Source organism: Chionomys nivalis, chromosome 2 (assembly GCF_950005125.1).
Source record: "Chionomys nivalis chromosome 2, mChiNiv1.1, whole genome shotgun sequence".
Lineage (NCBI taxonomy): Eukaryota > Metazoa > Chordata > Mammalia > Rodentia > Cricetidae > Chionomys > Chionomys nivalis.
The window spans coordinates 115,790,261-115,810,308 of NC_080087.1; the positions used below are offsets into that span (position 1 = coordinate 115,790,261).

Below are 20,048 nucleotides of genomic sequence, written 5' to 3' on the forward strand. Positions count from 1 at the left end.
TTTAGGAGGTAAGGCCTTTGAGAAGTAATTCAAGTTTTCAATCATGGACGGTGAAACCTTATGAAAGAGATTAGAACTATCATAAAGAGACATTCAAGAATGGCCATGAACCTTTTCATCATGTGAGAGCACAGCTAGAAAGCCTCATCCATGAATCACAAACAGGACTCTCACCAGACACTGAAGCTACAAGCATTGGACCTCTGGAGATTGCTTGGGCTATAATTGGGTTAAACCTGTAAGTCCTTCAAATTGGTCTTGGCAAGGAATAAATCCATATTATTATTATTTTCTTTGATGCATAAACTGCTTCCTTTGTTTTTCCTTAATTTCTTTCATCTACAGCTCCATCTTTGTAGATACTGAATGCATTCTGCAAAAGATTTTCTTACGGAACGATCACTCTCTAAACAGAAAGCTCCTAGGGGTCCTGAGCGTTGAGAGGCTCTGAAACATAGATTAATTTCTTTATTATTAGTTCCTCCTTAGGCCCAGGATTTGTTTTGGGCTCATGTTTTGTTTTGGTTTTGTTTTCTGATTTGGAGTTAAAAGTTGCTTTGATTTTTTTCAGGCTCCTATTTTCTTTCTTTATTCATGTACCAAGGACATATTAAGATTTGAGTTTTTTTAAAAAAAATGAAGTATGTATTTATATTTTTTATTCTCTTTAGTCTTAGATAACTTTCAAAAGAACGGGGATATGTATACCTGCATTTTTTCCCTTTTCTTTTTTGTTCAGCCATTGTACTAACTGAAGGAGGAAAGGGGGAGGTATTAGAAGCCACTCCCAATCCTGTCACTCCTACATAGTTCCCTTCAGGTTTCTCCGCTACTCTCCATTTAAAGGTACAAGAATTAGTGCATAGCAACGAAGGCCTAATTCTGCTGTGCCTTTTGTAACTTAACACTGCATCAGAATGCACCACTGATTGTTGGAGAGCCACTCAGCAAATCCACAGGATTCTCATTTACACATTTAGTCATTAATATCTGCCTTCCCACTTCCTACTCTGAAGACAAGAAAATGGAATTTCTTTCAGTGACTCCAAACTCCTTATATTAATTATCTTCTGACACAAAAATATATGGTGTTTATTCTCCACATTCCTTTCGACCATCCCCTCTTCCCTTAGTTCAGATGTCATTCTGTAATGATATAATGAAGGACATTCTTCAGAGTATGGGGCAGGCAAGAGGACACATACCTATAACTGATATCTGCATCACTTTCAGAGCTACACTAATTCGTTAATTGTATGCATTTCTGAAACTTGTTTATCTCCCTTGACAGCATTTTTCAGAAATGCTCATTTATCTTCATATTTACCTTCTGTAAATCATATCATGTGTGTCTAAGTAGCTAAAAATGTTTAGGCGACTTTCATCATAGTTGACCCCCTCCATTATATTTGCCACGCAGTTGATGAATATAAAATTCTCAGCATGCCCATTGAAGTTCATATTTCCAAGAAAAAAAAGGGTTTAAAAATTTGAAAGGATAAACTAAATCAAAACAGACAAAAAGTCACTTCCAAAGGTAAAGAATGAAGCGGAAAGGAGAAATTGGAATAAAACATGACTTCCATAAATACATTTTGTCTTACACTTTTTAGTCTGACTTGGCAACAATATAAATATGTTAATTACATTAAAATATGGAGTTAAGAAATAAATCTAAGTACCAAATTGCTCCTATGACCAGATGAATATTTTATTTCAAATAATAGAGAATATATCTTGAGGAAGGAATAACTTCCAGTAGTTTTGTTTAATGTGATTTGAGTTTGTTTTGTAACAGTTTACAGATAAACAACTGAAAAATGGCTTTGAAATGGGTTCACTATGAAATAAAATCAAAGTTCACATAAATGTTTATTCGGGGATGAAATGTCAGGAAAGCAAGAATGAGGAGATGCACAGGTGTAATTTGAAGGCAAGGAGAGTCTGTGTGTGATAGATTTTGCAAAGCTGACTAGGACTTCAAAACTTCCCTGGCTTTGCAGGGCATTTGAGGAAAAGCATCAAGAAGTTATTTAAGTAGAAGAGAGAGTTAGATTTGTTCCCCGTCTTTCATTGACCAAAGTCACTCATGGGAACTAATCAGTGTTCCCTTCCACCTGGATTAGCAGATTCTACAGAATCTTTTATGATTTGGCTGAAACAGAAAAGTCCTGGGACAAGAAGGAAGAGGAACAATCCTTGGGACAGACAAAATATCGCCAGGAGATCACTTCATAGAAAGGAACACACTCATGCAGCTCAGCATGGGTCCCTTGGCTTTCAGCATCAGTGAGAGCATCACGGAGCTGCTCGCAGGACCACAGGAGGAGCTGAAGTGGTCCATAGCACCACTCCAGACAAAGATCAAGTGAAATAAACTCAAGGACCATAAGTCCACACACCAGCTCTAATGTAGTTATTCGGATGCCAGTCAGCTCTATAGTTCTTACCAAAGAAGGAAAAGATGCCAGTGAAATCAAAGATGATACCTGAATTGCTATGGTTTATAAGTTCTCTCCCTCTCCCCTTCTCTCCCTCTCTCTAGATTATTTTGAAACAGGGTTTTTGTGTGCAACCATGGCTGTTCTAAAGCTTGTGCCGTACACCAGACTGGCCTCAAACTCAGAGATGTGCCTGCCTCTGTCATCCGCATTGCATTGCATTGCATTACATTGGGATTAAAGGCATGAGCCACCACACCCCACTTACCGTTCTCTTTTCAATATACCCATATCCTGCTTATCTATTGATGAACAAGAGCAGCCATGGCTCATTGATCAAGACTACTCTTAGTGCTCAGATTCTTCCTCAAATACTGTTCATGAAAGGAAAAAAAGAATAAATCAATAAATCTTGGTTCCAATAATTAAAAATGGTTCTAGGACTATGATATAAAAAGCATAAAAGGTGAAGTGGGGGTGTAACTGAAAATGATATTAAGGACTTTTTTTAAATTGTTGTTTCAAGAGAACAAAGAATCCACCTTAGAGCAGCTCCTCAGCTTCTTCTAGCCAATGATAATATAGCCCCGGCATCTAAGATTAAAAATAATTACAGTAGACTGGAGCCATACAAAAATTATGAATTAGTAGATACACAGAAAGCAAAATTAAGATCTCCATCGGCTGTATTTGGAAGTCTGTGGTCTGCAATCAGGAGTCTACTACATACTTTGCTTTTGTTAATTAACTGCACTTAGTATGCAAGAAAATCTCTTGAAAATGCTGGAGAAAGGATAGCATTGAAAAACTGACCATTTTGTGACCTCAGATGTGCTGGTGAACCTAGATTCAGACATTTCCAAATAATACAATTCTAGTGGAAATGTTGGCAATAAACTTCATGATACATGGAGCGGTTTTCAGACAATGGCCCCAGTAACAGGGTAATATGATGAAGGTACCCACTGCTTCATTGATCTGATGTAACTGAAAGCCTAGGGATCCAGGGAGATGTCTGTGCTCCCGTACTTACTATAACACTACCCACAGTAGACCAGCAATGCGACCAGCTTGGGTGTCTGTCATGGCTTGAAAGAGGAAATGGTAATATATACTTACTGGGGTTGTATTCCTCCGGAAAGGTGGAAAAAATGCAACCATCTGCAGGGGTAAAAAGGTGTGATAAGTTCACTGTAGTAAGCTGTTGTACAGTTATTTCACCTCAATTGAAATATTCCATCCAGGAGAGAGACTCACTAACAGTCAGGAAGTAAACTATACTTCCAAGACTCAGGAAGTAAATTTACAGGTTTTAGGAAACTTCTGAAAGCTGTAAGAAGCACAAGGTCCTTCCTCCAACATTATATAAACAATAACAATTGCTGGAGAAAGGAAATTTGTTAGGTGAGCTGCCTTCCGGTCACGCAGGGTTCCAGGGACAATTTTCATGAGTCCTCATGCACGCTGAATTGGAATCAACATTTTTCTTGGAACTACTGCTTTTGAGTGACCCTTGACCTAAATGTTGCCCCTTACTGATGCACTTATCTGTAATACTAATGAATTTGCTAGTTCACTTAGCTCAGTGGTTCTCAACCTTCCTAATGCTGCAACTCTTAACACAGTTCCTTACATTGTGGTGACCCCCAAACATAAAATTATTTTGTTGCTACTTCATAACTGTAACTTTGCTACTGTTATGACTCCATAATGTAAAGATATGTTTTGTGACGGTCTTAGGAGATCCCTGTAAAGAGTTGTTCAGCCCCCAAAGAGGTCCACAACTCACAGGTTGAAAAACATTCACTTAGCTAGATTCAGGAAGCATGTTTTGTTTGGTCTGTTATTGGTGAAGAAGACAGCCCCCTTCCCCGCCACCCACACACATCCAGGCTTCCCTTCCAAACCCTGGATTAGGCACAAACCATACCAAAAACACTGGTTTTCACAGAGAGATCCTTTACTAAGTGAGGAAGAAAAAAGTGAATACTTTCTGACTCGGGCAGAAAAACAGCATCAAATGACCTTGTAGGTAAAATTTTTAAGAAGAGAAAAAGGGGAGGTCTGTGTTAGAGTGGGCTAGGATGCAGTGGTATGTTTTGACTGTGCATGTTAATTAGGTGAGCCAAAGGGAGCTTTTGATTGCAGGTCTTTAATACGTTGAAAGCTGGACCTTGGTAGTAAGCTCCAGGAGGAGGAAGTGGCTAAAATAGAGGGACAGACCTTGGTTCCTAGACTTAGGAATCTAATCTAACGATTTTAGGCAAGACAATGGGAATACCAGAGCCATGCTTGACACATTCGAGCGGGCCAGAGTATCTTTAGCTGGTGCCTTCCTCAGATGATTCTTCATGTGTATTAGTCTAGAGTCGCAGTATTTATTGATGAAATCTCTCATCTATCTATCTGTCTGTCTGTCTGTCTATCTATATTTCTCTCTAAATATATACAAAGGAAACTTATTGGAATGACTTACAGACTGTAGTCCAGCTAATCCAACAAAGGCTAGCTGTGAACAAAAAGTCCAAGAATCTAATAGATGCTCAGTCCCACAAGGCTGGATGTCTCAGCTAGTTTTCTGCGTATGCTGGAATCCTGAAGAAGTAGGCTCCAATGTCAATGAATGGATGTGCTAACAAGGAGAGAGCAAACCTACAAAGAGCAAGAACTTCCTCCTTCTATGTCCTTATATAGGCTTCCAGCAGAAAGTATGGCACGGATTAAAAGTGTGTCTACCTGCCTCATGATCTGGATCAAATGCATGTCTCAGAGGTCCAGACTTAAAGTGGATTCACCCACTTCAAACCAAGCAGAAAATCTCTCACGAGTGTGCCTTCCATTTCTGGATTGTAGTTCATTTCAGTTATAGTCAAGTTGACAAGCAAGAATGGCCATCACATCACGTCTTTCCAGGAGAAACCATAAAGCATAAGCAAATGAGCCAGGAAGACTCAGAAAGACAAATATCCCTCTTTCTTTCATTTACTTGTGGATTGTAAAATTTTTGTAGATATATAAAATTATCTGGGGGAGGAAAAAGGGCTACTTGAGGAGAAAGTAATGTGAGATTTATTGGAGGCATTCTTAGTACTTGTTTGTTTGTTAAAGTGATAAATATCCTGATAAAATCGTTTTAAGGAAAAGAGAGGTTATTTTGGCTTAATTTAGAAGAATTACAGCCCACCATGATGGAGAATGTCAGTAGGCAGGGCAGGCAGAGTGACAGGAGGAGGAACACTGATGGTCATGTTGTATCCCACACACCACAGAGAAAATTAAACTTGTATGTTCATTCACTGTGGTCAAGTAATGAAGTCAACTGAGGTGACATTCAACAGTTGGGTTGATAACAAGTGGGCTATGCCACCAAGGAGTTTTTATCCAGCAACAAGGAAGAGTAAAATTATATCATTTGCTAGAAAATAGATAGAACTGGGGGTCATCTTGTTAGGCCAATTCAGCCTGACTCAGAAAACTACTTATGAAATGCTTTCTCTCATTTGTAAATTCTAGATTTTATGTATATATATATATATATATATATATATATATATATATATATAATCACACAAGCACACATACTCACATACACAATGTACTGGACACAAACACATAGATGAAAAAAGCAGAAAGGAGTCTGACAGAAGGAAGATTAGTGGGAGAGGAGAAAGGGGAAAGAGAGAAGGCTGAGAGCATAAGGGATCACTAGAATCAAAGTATATATACACTTCAGAGCAGTTATCACGATAAATTCCAGCACGATGTTCAATGCATACATAACAAATCATTGTTTAAAATATACGGCAACAATGCAATGTGTACATGCTACCAGGAAGAGGACAGCCAAATATAAAATGGTCCAATTCATAATCTCAATCAATTGATATGATTCGTCAGCAAATAAATACTTCATAAGTAAGAAAGATGAGAGAGCTCTTGCCATATGCTAAAGAAAGTTTCAAAGATCAACTAGGCAAAAGTAATATGTGACTCTCGATTGGATCTTGTTTCAAACAAACAAGTATTAAAAGATACTTTGATATGAAAAATTGTTATAAACTGAAAAGTAAAAATATTCAGCCGGGCAGTGGTGATGCACACCTTTAATTCCAGCACTTGGGAAGCAGAGACAGGAAGATCTCTGTGAGTTTGAGGCCAGCCTGGTCTATAAGTGTTAGTTTCAGGAAAACTAGGGATGTTACACAGAGAAAACCTGTCTCAAAACAACAACAAAAAAATAAACAAAAACAAATTAAAAAGAAGACATTAAAAGAAGCAATTATTCTTATTAGTCCTGTAATTTTATTTATTAGCATCTCTATTTAGAAAGAGTCAGGTTACCTAGCCCAGACTAGGCTTAAACTTTGAGTACTCCTGTGTCAACCTCCAAAGTGCTAGAATACAGGAATGTCTTAAACTTCTATTTTTAATTCGTTAGATGCTATAACAGAATACAGCTATGTAACTTTAAAAGATCCTTCAGTGGGAGAAGTGTGCTGATTGTGTAGTATGCAAAATGACAACAAGAATTGTCTTAAAATACTCCATAAATTTCAAACATGAGGATAAAGCAGGTAGGACAAGACTGAAAAAATGCCCAGGACTGTTTTAACTGGGGTCACTTATGGCGTTATCTTCTCAATTGTGGATACTTCTCCAACAAATAATAAATCCAAACATGCAAGCATAAATTTATATTAATTTATGATTCAAGTTTCTTGAAACTCAAAGCAACTGTATAATATGAGATCATAATTCCTATCTACAAGGAAGTTGGATGTGAACTTCCAGTGAGAACTCTTTCCTGTGGATCTCGCATGCCTCTCCAAAGAAACGACCAGAAAGAAAGCTTAACGCCCACTGTTTTCCTCATTCAGATTTTTGTGTCCTAGCGTGTCAGATCCACTCCTTACTCAGCTTTGCTCGTGCAAACCACCTTAACTCTCTCTATTCAGCAGAAAGGAAGCCTGACATGCACAGCAAATGTCTGTAGCACATGGAGGTTCCACTCCGTCATTGCCCTCACTCCTCCAGAGAACTGCCAACTCGCATCTGAGAAGCAAGAGGAACCTGAACAGCTGTCCATCTTTATGCAGATGCAGCATGAAATCTCACTGCCCGAAACAATTCAGAAGCACCGCTGGGAACAGTGCTATTGAATAAAGGAGGCTCTCTTTGTTGCTGGAGTCTAGGAAAGGCTGTGCAAGTGGGAATGGTTACTAGGAAGTTTGCAAACTGAGGCGAAGGAGAACAAATGCCTTTAAACTGCAGTAAAGGTGGTAAAGGCAGTTTTCTACATTTGATCATCTACAGTCATTCTGGGGACAGAACATAAAAGCAGAAGATGGCTTCCACTGGGTTAGTCTAAACCAAAATCCAAATAACTTTTTCATTTCCATTCTCTTCACAGCTACATAAACCCACTACATCACTAATAATTCAGATTTCTTACATGGTGTATAGATATTCCTGTAATTGAACCAGAAGAGCAAATTCCAGCATTTCAAATTTCAAGCCTTGAAACACACTCTTAGGCAACAAACTCACCCTGTCTTTTATCCTGTTTCTCCTAGACAGAAACAGGGATTAAGAAATCTTGATTGATTATGCTAAGAAAACATGAATGTCACTTCCAAAACTTCACTACTTCTTTCCTAATGAGTATTAAACATGTTCACAAAAAACAATGCAAATTACTGTCAGTAACAACAAAGCTAAGTGCTACGAGCTCACCAAGAACAATGTCTTTGAATAAAATGTCCTGTCCTGTTTGTCTCCTGTGTCACCCTTTCCCCAGCTGGGGACAGTTGTACAAGATCTGCATACACAGAAGGACAAGAAAGTAAGAGAGGGGCTGTTTAGGAGAAAGGAGGGGTGTTTAGCAGAAGCGGGGGAGACAATAGACAACAATGGGGAGTCAGAGGATCACAGCACAGCGCATATGTCTGTGGAAATGACCAGAAACTGAAATTAATACATGACTTTCAAAAGAACTTTTGTAGAACACACTTTGCCAAATAATCGAATAATCATATCTCACAGAGCCAAGGATTACAGACATTTGCCAATTTTTATTATTGTTCTGACAGTGAGAGACAAAAAAGGAGGAGATTCACTGTTGTTTCAGATGACATAATTCTTACTGAACACTGGCAACTGCGTGTTTTCTCTTTCCAAGCACTGTGACTGGGAAGGGAAACTTGGGTTCACAGGGTTTGTACCATGGAAGTGTTTAAAGAAGGAATCAGGTCCCAGCAGGAAAATACAGAACTCACACGATTAGTTCTATAAAACAAAATTAATATGTGAAGCGAATTTCATAGTCACGTAGAGCGCTGAGCAAGCAGAGGAGGCAAGCCAGTCCAGAGCCCAGCAGCTGCAGATAGCTGCTTTGTCCTCCAGCCTGGAGGGACCAAAGAAGGAGCCAGTGCTGAATCCAAACAACATCTGGTAGAGATCACACTCAGGGAGTAAGAGCTGCCCAGCAGGTGATGACTTTTCTTTTTTTTTTTTTTAATTATTGCGGATACCTTGCCCAACAAAGAACAGGATCTTAGTAACCATGAGTGAAATTGCACTCCTTATCTGGGCACATTTAATTGCTTCATTCTAATCGATCACACAGTGTTCTAGTCACTGGGAACATGTAATCTAGAGAGATGCTGCTGCTGCCTCCTGGGCCTGAAAAACCAAATGGTTTTCCAAGGTCTTCGATAAACTATTACACGAATACTAACCGAAACAGCCCTGTCCTGACAGTCCGGAGCCATATTCCTCTACCACATCTTGTCGACCCTTCCTTGACTCATGAGTAAAGTTTTCAGTTTGAGATATCAACAGTACAATCCCAGCATTTCTCCAGGACCTTAAAAGGAAAACAGAGTTAACACCTGTGCAAACTTGCCTTAGCTTTGAAAACTGTTTTTCATTTTCTGGGTTGTCATTTCTAAAAAGACAAGAGATTATTAGAAGTGGATTCCAGTCCAGATCTACATGAAGAAAAGCTATCTATAAATGAGAAAATCCTTGAAATAAAAATTCAGTTTTCTTGAAAAGCCCTGTTTCTGGGCGGCACACTGAGAAATATGCTTGTGTCTCCTTGTACCAAAGATGCCCCTAGAGTATAAAAATATAAAGAATGAAGAAATTAACCACTCAGCAGGAGTAAGATGAGAGTTGTGTGTGTGTGTGTGAGAGAGAGAGAGAGACAGAGAGAGACAGAGACAGAGAGACAGAGACAGAGAATATCAGAATGCAAGCTACAGCTTCACTAACGTTGCAAATGTCTGCCACTCCAACCCACAATAAAAGAAGAAATTAGCATTTGTGGAGGCATCAAAAAAAGCAAGACAACTTTGCCAAAGATCTCAGGTAAGACCTACAGTTAAATAACCTACACTACCACCAACAATTCCTGGGTGGTAAATACTATATTTTGACTCACTCCACAGCTAAGTCAATATACTTTTTCTTTATTTTTCTCTAACTTAGGACACAGAGGCAAAGTACTCAAGTTCTTCATCTCTCAGAAGAAACATAAAACAGACCATAAGGGGATAAGAATATCTGCCAATGACTGCTGAATTCTGCCAGTAAGACTGAGAAGCCCGAAAGCACAATGACTTTTTTTTTTTTTTTTTTTTTTTTTGATGGTTGGAAAGGAGAAAAGATCGTTGTCTGGGGTGCCTGCCATGAACATGGTTACTTCTCTTTTCTGGATACAAAGATAAGACCTAACAGACGGCAAAAGGAAAGGACCGGAAGTGGACCCAGAAATACACAGAGGCCTCTCTAACAGAATGGTTTTGCTTACTAACCCTCCTCCGCAGTTCAATCTAACAAAGTCAGTCACATAGGAGCCTGGGCTGGCACTGAGGGATAGCATCCTAGATGAGAGTCCTCAGCTTCGTGTCCCATTTGTCTTTGCTTTTGTAAAGAAGTGTCTGTGTGCTTGTAAGCCTATATTTACAGAATTCAAAAACAGCACATCAAATAAATATTTAGGTACCTTTATTAAACTATATATATATATATTATGACTATATATTCTTTACTTAATAATAATGACATATGATAAAGTCATCACTGTTCAATTTCATCATCACCTAGGTGATATAATATTGTGGGGTTGTCATATGTACAATCTTCATTGACTGATACTATTATTTAGTATATGACTATATTTAATATACTTCACTGTATTTAATTTACATATGCAATCAAATGCTATATATGGGTGCCTATAAGTATATATGTCCTTATATATTACGAATTGAATATGGCTTATAGAAACTGCTTAGAAGCACAACAATTTCAGATGTAGGATATTTTTCTAAATTTTGAATGTTTACATTTCCACCACGAACAACCTTGGGGATGTGACCTGAGTCTAAAAGAAAGTTCTCATGCATTCTTCTACACATAACCCATATGTAATTTTATACAATATTTCTAGTGCAGTGATGTTTTGCCTGTGAGGAGCATAGACTTAGAATTTTCCATATGCGGTGCCATTTCAGTGGCGGATGTGGTCCCAGATCTTAGGACACTGAGGAAGGAGAATTGCAACACCTTTAATGCCAGCTGGGTCTTCATCATGAATTCCAGGACAGTCAGTGTTATAGATTGACACCCTGCTGAAGAAGAGAAGAAGAAGAGGAAGAGGAGGACCAGGAAGAAGGGGGAGGGAGAAGGGAAGGAGTAGTGATGTGGGAGTACCTTCTGTATGCTGTGAATGTTTTATTACCATTGGTTATAAAGAAGCTGTTTTGTCCTATGGCAGGACAAAATATAGCCAAAGAAATCTGAACAAAGATACAGATAGAGAGTAGGCAGAGTCAAGGAGATGCCATGAAACTGCCAAAGGAGAAAGATGCCAGAACCTTTCCAATAAGCCATAGCCTCATGGTGATACACAGATTAATAGAAATGGGTTAATTTACCATCTAGAAGAGTTAGTTAATAAGAAGTCTGAGCCAATAGGCCAAACAGTGCTGTAATTGACAAAGCTTTTTTTGTGATTATTCGGGTTTGGGCAGCTGGGGAACCAAAGCAGAATCTCAGTCTATGGAGTAGGGGAAGATTCTCTGTGCTACTAGAGCTTTTCAGGTTTCAAATTACATTAGTCTCTCTCTCATGAAAGATAAAAATCTTCAAATTCCAGAACAGGTGGTGGAAAAGTTAATACCATGCCAGCCCTAGCTGAGGCACTATTGGCAAGCGATGGCTGCTGGATGCAGGCGATGCATTTTTCTTCAGATTCACTCCGTGAAAGGTGGCCCATTCTCTGGTGGTTGGTCCTTCACTGTGAGTATAGGGGCAGCACTAAGTAGAATCAGTAGGTTATTTTATAAAAAAGTACATGAAGTTGGAAGGAAAAAGTGTTGAGGGGTGATTAGAAGAAGCTCAAAGAGACGCTTTGGGGGTGGATTTGATTTGATCAAAACAAATTCCTATCTGAAATTAAAGCAACATATACTCTACAAAGTTTCAATCTCAGGTCCTCACTAAGTAATAACACAATGACTTAAAACTGCTAAGAAGTGCTGCCTGTTTAAGTTCAAACCTTTTACATCCCAAGCTTCACCTATGGGGTTCTTACTATAACGAATGTGACAACTTCCAGGACAGAAACAAAATGGCAATAACCTACCGAAGGGGAAGGGAGAATAGGTAAGAAACACAACGGATTATGTTGCGAGAGGTCCTTCCGCTCCTCCAGCCAATAGCCGCTGAGATACCAGCCCATTGGAGCGTGGTCTCTTTCCCTTTAAAAAAGCGGCTACTTCCCTCCTCTCTCTCTTTACTTCCTGCTCCGGTTCCAGCGACTAGACTTCTTCCTAATTGTGCAGAGGGCTGTTGTCTGAGACGGTGATCTGTAAGTTTATTCCCCTTTAAATAAATACCACTCTATTAATCACAATTCCAAACTGGTGTGGGATTGTTTATGACTTGCGCCTTCAGGATTAAGCTGAGGAGCCTGTCTCCAACTGATAAGATCAATCACTCTGCTATTCTCGAAATATTTTAAATATCATCCTACTACCCCCTAGGTGGGGCAGCAATATTTGAGAGGCAGAAAGGAAAGCAGTTAGATGGAAGGCAAGGCTCTCTGCATCAGACCTGCTGAAATTCCAAGGATCTTTAGACCAAGATATGGAGGTCTTTGAAGTTAGCAGCCAACCAAACATGTTTCCTAAAATATGAGGAATTCCACCCCCAGTGACCAAAAGTAGGGAGGGTTAAAAAGACATTACCACTAGAATAGGGAATGAAGTAGAAAATGACAGAGTGTGAAATTGTGGCTTTTCATTACTAGCCCCCTCTAGCTCATTGGCTATTTTCTCTGTATATTAATTGATAAAATGTGATAAGCAACCCAACTGGTGCTTTAATATAAACTTTGGCGATGTAGCGTGGGTTCTCCTTTTTTGCTGTAATTATTTTTTTACTAACCTTCCTTGAGAATACATCTTTAAATGGCTTCCACCTTCCCAATGCAATCATTAAAATAATAAGCAATTACGTGGGTAGAGAACATACTTCTAAGGGATTGAGAAACTGGAATGAAGTGATTAAAACCCCAAAGAAAAGCTGGGGTTCTAATTAAGCTGCTCTCTATGCAAGAATTACTCAAACTTTAAACCGTATGTGTGTTTAAAAATATTTGTAGAATTTACTGAATTAATTATAAAGTATTGCTTTTCATCGGAGAAGTGATCTTGTATTATATTTAGTCTGCTTATTCATAATGTATCTTAAGAACACATAGAGGGGTTATAGTTAAACTGACACAAACAAGAATATTCATAATGTACAAAACACCACGACTAGGCTGAAATAACACAAAGACGCCCTTCAGCTCATTGGTCAGCTTCCTGAGAATTCCAATCGCTCCATCTTGCCTACATCCTCAATGTGGGATAGGCATCTGAGCATCCTCCCTAAGGCATTCAGTCAGCCATACCTCATTCGAAGCCTTGTGCTCCTAGGTGTTTCTGAAGCACAGAATACAACTGGACAGCCTCTTTTTCTTTTCTTCCTCCTCTTCCTCCCCTTCCTCCTCCTCCTCCTCCCCCTCCCACTTCTCTTCTGAGGCATCCAGTCTTATTTAACTCCACTCAATGAGTGATCTAGATCTGTGTACTCACTCTAATACACAAGATCCTCCACTCAGTGAGTGATCTAGATCTGTGTACTCACTCTAATACACAAGATCCTCCACCTCAGAACCCTGCTGAGCCACGTCAAGTGTTAGCAATAGCTGTGATCCTCCTCATAGGAACTTTTGCCTTATACCCAGTCAGACTATGTTATTACCGAAATTTTGTTTTGCTTTCTTTTCAGAGTGGCTAGAATAGTTCTGCGAAGAACCTGGTCCCATAGGATACTAGCATTGGCTCTAGACTGTGTTAGGCTTCAAAACTTGCCCTGGGTCCTCAACTTCTAAAAATTAGCCTAAATCAGACTTTCAGTTGGGGAATGATGAAATCCCTTTTGCCCATCTTTCAGTTGTCCCAAGTCTCCTGGAACCTATTCTTCATGATACAGGAAAGTATACCCTTCTGTCTTCCCATGGGAAAGAAGGAGCTGAGACAAGACTGGCTCAGCCAGAGTAAGAGACCTTTCCATTCTTATTGCTTTCTTTATATTTGTGTGGGAAAACCTGGAATTGGGTGAAGAAAGCAACCAGTCACACAGTCGTTAAACTGGGTCTTTCTTGGTAAGCACAGTTTATTAAAAATAAATAAATTAAATTAAATATGAAGAATATGACTGGCTCGAGTTGAAGGTTGCTTTCTGCACTCTGTACCTTAAAAAGCAGAATCCTCTACCATTTGTACTTAGTACCTGACATTTGGGAACTATTATAGAACTGTAAAAGTATCACCAACATCTTAACATGTGGGCATTTATCATCTGTCTATGTTTCTTAAGGAACAAGGGTGAAAATATACTCAGGAAAACCACAGATCAAGAAATAGAATGATATTGGATGGAAGGAGAAAAGACAGATTAAAGAGGTATTTTTAGAGAAGATTCAGTAGGACTAACTGGATCGTGAATGGCAGTACATAAAATATGAGAGACTACCAAAAATAAATCTAAAACAAATGTTAAAAGTTGACAGTTTATGTCTTGCATTTGATTCCTGATCATTTGTACAGATTATTTAATGTTATCAAATATATTTAAGATGCTCAGCAAATATTACTCATTGTGTAGTTTAAAGGAACATTTCAATTAATATAAACCTATTGATGCATTAATTTATGGATTTTTCTTTATGGAGTTTTAAAATTTTTATTGTATGCATCCATTATACATGACACTGCTAGTGAGGGCATTTTCATTCACATTTATATTGTACATTTAGTGTATAATATATAAGATTAATATTCTAGGTTAATTTTTGTGAATTTGTTTTAAAAAAGGGATTTAACATAGTCATTTTTTTGGTACGTAGGGACGTGTGCACGCACATGTGTGTGCATGTATATGGAGGCCAGGAATTGCTTCCCCAATCAATCTTTACCATATTTTGGAAATAAGATCTTTCATTGAACCTGGAACTTGTTAGCTGGATAAACTGATAATCCATAAGCCCAGGGTTCTTCCTTTGTCTGTTTTCCTTATATTGGGATCAACAGGTTCCTGAGTCAGGCATTTGCATGTGGCTTATAAAGACAAAACTCAGGTCCTCATGCCTTCACAGCAAGCACCTTGCCCTGAACAGTTTCCACAACCATTAGCTTTTCTTTTAAAACTAGGAAACCTAGCTACCCTGAGCTGACAATCTTGTTCCACCTGTCACTGGAGCTCAATTTTCCTTGTCCCTTGATAGGATATGTGTACCTCTACCCAGCTATTCCCAGATTCTGCCGCTGTTTTTTCCCTATCAATACATGATCTTGCTAGTCCGATTTTAACAGTCCTGTGTTAAAAAAGACAGAATGACCAGCCTCACTGTTGGAGGTAGAAAAGATTAAACTTCACGAAAGTATTTGTCACAAGACAGCACAGGCCAAAGCCTATAGATAGGAATATGGGCTCTGAAGAAAACAAAGTTTGCATCATTCACCCACCCACCAATATATTCATTGAATTCCTGATTTACTCTGTTCCAACAAATACATCCTAGAAGTCTGTTCCTTGGGGCCTTGGGACTGGCCAGTGAGGGGTATAGAGAATAGAAGGTAGAAATGGCTTTTGTCTTGAAAGTGGTTTCAATGTTGTTAATCAAATGAATGCATTTAAAACTTTAAACTGCACCTTGGAAAGCTGTTATGTGTCTAAGAAGTTGGAATGTGGAGAGGGTTCACTCAGAGGGAAGTAGAGAAGGATTTCTAAGAATCCGCTAGTGACAAGTGAGGTGCAGGGCATATTGACATGCAGGAAAGCAAGCAGATTCTGGGAAAAGCAAGCAATCTATGTGAATGTGAGTCCAAGACACTAATTGAGAAGCAGCGGTGCAGAGGTGGAGACATTGAAAGAAACACATGGGCAACTGAGGCTGAGTATCAGTAGGGTTCTGGCAAGCCACGTCCTGCTGTCTTGGAGAGGTATTATGTGTCATCTTTACCTAGGTACCATGAGAATTCATTGATAACTGCGTAGTAGTTAGCAACAGGAGCAAAGGCTATCAAGATTACTGGTGCATGTTTTATATGTCATAAACGTAATCACAATTTTATGTATCATATGACATAATCAATGGATGGAGATAGGTAAAAGAAGCTACGGGGTAAAGTCAAGGAATTAACCCTGCCACGGTGTAGCAGAGGATAAATTCTACTAATGTGCTTTAAAATGGAAAGGGGGAAGACACTAAGGTTACTCATTAGCACTCAGGGCAGTCATCGGATAAATAAGTTACCTTATTTAGGTTGTATCAGACTGTAATCTGACATCTGTGACAAATGGTCTCTTATTTATGTTTGTGTTCTGTTAGTGTGTGCAGCAAGCTGCCACCACCAGGCTCTCAGACTCCTCCAAATTTGTTTGACTCCTCTTCCCAATGTTTGCCAACTGCAAGAGAGAAGTAGAAATCTTTAACTTTCTAATGAAGAATCCTCACCTTCTTGCTTGTCTTATGGAATTATTGTACTTCTTTTTAAGCACATTTTCCTGGCCTTACTATCAGTTGCCTGGGCCAAATCTGTACATTGGGTAGACTATTCATCATAGGCCTAGCCTTCTACTGCAGAGGTTCTCAACCTGTGGGTTGTGACCCCTTTGGGGGGGTCAAATGACCCTTTCACTGGGTTCACCTAAAACCGTTAGAAAACACAGATGTTTATATTACAATTCATAACGATAACAAAATTACAATTATAAAGTAGTCACAAAAATAATTTTATATTTGGGGTCACCCCAACACAAGGAACCATATGAAAAGATGGGAGCAGTAGGAAGAATGAGAACCACCGTTCTACTGGCTGTTCCAGAGATGGGAGCCTCATCCAGAACATTCATAGAAAGAGTGAATGCTGGCAATTTTATGGGCACCATTTAATAAAAGATTGATATGCTTGATCTCTGTCTTTGTAGATCGATGTTAAAGGAGCAGTAGCCTTCCTGTGACCCACGTTCAGAATCCAGCTGCTGAAGAATCCAAGATGGCAAAAGTGGAGCCGAGAGACAGCAGGAAACACAGTCTGAAGCCAGGCATGAATCTGACTCAGTGGCATGAGTCAATGTTTTCCTTTCTACTTGATTCAGTTTAGATTGATTTTTCTGTCTCTTAACTAATACAGTATTTCATAAACTATAGATACCTCTCACACAGTACCCTATATATCACATTCACATAGCACCTATTAAATGTGGCAGTCACAGACGTTGACCATAAACTCTGTGCATAAGAAATCAACAAGGCCAAATAATGTGAGGAAACACCTAAGAGGGATGCTCTGGTGTGGGAAGCATAAGCGACAAGTACAGAAAAGTGAAGCTTGGAGAGCTTGTAGCTGTGAGTCACTCGTTCCCCACTACCAGAGATGCCCAAACTGGCAAACTCTAACAGTAGCATGAGCCTGTATAACCCACTGCATCTGTTATTTGTAGTCTTCCATGTACAAATGAATCACCTATTATTTTTTTATATTTTGGTTTACAAAAGTTGTATAATGCCATAAAACTACAATCTAAATCTAGATCTCTCTAAAACATCTAAAAATAACCTATCTGTATGTATATCTATCTATATCTATCTGTGTGTAGATAGATAGATGATAGATAGATAGATAGATAGATAGATAGATAGATAGATAGATGATAGATAGATAGATAGATAGATAGATAGATAGATAGATAGATAGATTTCATTTCTCTCAACCACACTGAAATTTTAATTGTTTTAGAAAATTATTTTAAGAACTATATGTTCTGAAATAATCACAGATCAAAAATAAAAGACCAAGGCCTGTTGTAATTCTAGCTACTTAGGAAGCTATATCAAGAGGATTAGAAGTTCAAGACCAGTGTAGGCTAAGAGCAAGTTCAAGGCCAGTCTGATAAACTTAGTGAGGCTCTATCTCAAATTTTAAATATAATACACAATGCATTTGTATGTCTATATTGCTGTACTGGGGATATATCTTAGAGGCGGGGCACCTGCCTACCATGCATGGACCTTGGGTTCAGTCCCCACTACTGCAACAGCAACAACAAAGAACAGAGAAGTCCCATGTGTCCTAACACTCTCCACTAATTCTCCTCTGATGAAAATATCCTGTCCAACTATAGCACAGTGTCCAAAACAAGAAAATGATCCTTAGGTAATCCACAGAGAATACTCAGTTTTGGCCAGCATTGTGTGTCTTTGTGTGTGGGCACACTCACGTACCTTTTCCATCTGTCTAAGATACAAGACTCAGAACCATTTGCATCCCAAGATTCCCTAGTGCTGCCTCAAAGGTCACAGTCACAGCCACACTCGCACCCACACTCAATCCCTGGTATCCATCAATCTGCTCTCTCCCTCCATGATTTTGTCAAAAATTCCAGACAAATGGAGTCATATTGACTGCAACCCTCTGACAGAAACATCTTTTATTCACTCTACATTCTTCCCCTGGATCCAACCACATTGTTACATGTACCAGTAATTTTCTTCCCAAGGCTAAGGAAGAGGTCACGGTATGTATGGTTCCTAAGGGACCGTGGTTGCTTCTAATTTGAGGCACTAATGAATAAAACTTTTATGTGTATTTTGTGTAGATGTTATTGTGTGAAGATACATTTTTATTTCTCTGAACTGAATGCTCAAGGGAGCAATGAGGAAATAATTTTTAAAGGCAGGACCTTCAGTCACTTCCCACATCCCCAAATCCTCCCTTCTCTACTCTCTGCCTCCAGCTTATCTTGGGCTTCAAAAGCAGTCAGTGCCTTTGCTGGCCTCTCTAATTTCTACCAGATGCAACTTAGTAACCATGGCTGAGCCGAGTGGAGCAGCACGCTTCTCCGGGTCCTGAATTCTGTATACTGAACATTTCCCGAACCTGCTGCCTGGAAACAAGCTGCTCCGAGAGCAGTGATTACATCACAAGGAGAACCTGCAGACACGAACAAGGGCTACTTGGTGGCTTCAAGCAGCCTCTGCACCAGTTCATGTTTCACAAGCTACTAAATAGTTCATCAGATTGGAGCCAGGGAAGATGATCTTACAGGGACTCCTTGGAAACCCTGATATCTGAAATTTCTACATGACAGGTGCCTAGAAGAAACACAGTACTTCTTTGCATCGTACTGCTACGTCTCTGGCAAATTATATTTATGAGAGAAGGGCGTAAGGCCTGAGATGTGATTTAATTATTGAATGTTAATGAATTTTTTATGTATGAGTTGTCAGATTTATTTGTTGCTGAGAGACAGAAAAAAATCCCAAGGGTAAAGGTATTCGATAGGCCATAGAGGAAAAAAAAATGTGTACTTTTTGCAGCAGACAATCCCTACTTACTTATACAAGACTCCCCTTCTCCTTCCTTGTTTGTTTTAATAATTGTTTCTGAACATATCATATTCAGATGCTGCATACCCAGTAGGGCCCTTGGATAAGAATCTGAACCTTCCAGATTGAGGCATCTCAGTCCCAAAGCCCAGATCATGCTGGGAGAAAACAAGTCATTTCTTCCACAACGCTTACTGCCCACAGGCCTCATGATAAACACATGTGACTCATTGGAGTAAAAGACTTAGATTAAAATTCCCTTCCCTTCCTGCAGATTACTCGAAATTCAGCGTAATAAATCCAGATAAGGCACAGCAGCAGCACAGGGTGCGAGGGGCCACAGCCTTGAGCTGAGCTACTGAGATGTTTTCCTGATAGGAAATGGAAACTGACCACTAAGAGATGGAAAGGGGTAGACAGTTGAAGAGAGAAAAATGGAGCAGGTCGTGGGAGCACTTCAGGTGGAGGGCACAGAGCGCACTTGTCAGCAAAGTGGCTTCTTCAGCCACTGGGAAGGACACGAAGGAGCTGCTGCTCAGGGTGTGAGGGACACTGTGAGCAACAGGTGAGGGAGGAAAGGTCCCAAGGCTTGGCCTGTTAGGAGGGACTGGGGACCCCTTCTGTGACTCTTAACTCTGAGCACTGGTAATAATCAA

At 39.4% G+C, this 20,048-nt stretch overlaps 1 protein-coding gene across 1 annotated transcript in view; it reads left to right on the forward strand.

Moving 5' to 3' along the window:
- The window catches only part of LOC130869293 (N-alpha-acetyltransferase 11-like), a 180,145-nt gene extending 172,545 nt beyond the window's left edge, over positions 1 to 7,600 (forward strand). Inside the window, exon 2 of the mRNA XM_057761292.1 lies at positions 7,334 to 7,600. Within this exon, the coding sequence (XP_057617275.1) occupies positions 7,334 to 7,600 (267 nt within the window). The remainder of the gene's footprint in view (positions 1 to 7,333) is intronic.
- The last annotated feature ends 12,448 nt before the right edge of the window (positions 7,601 to 20,048 follow it).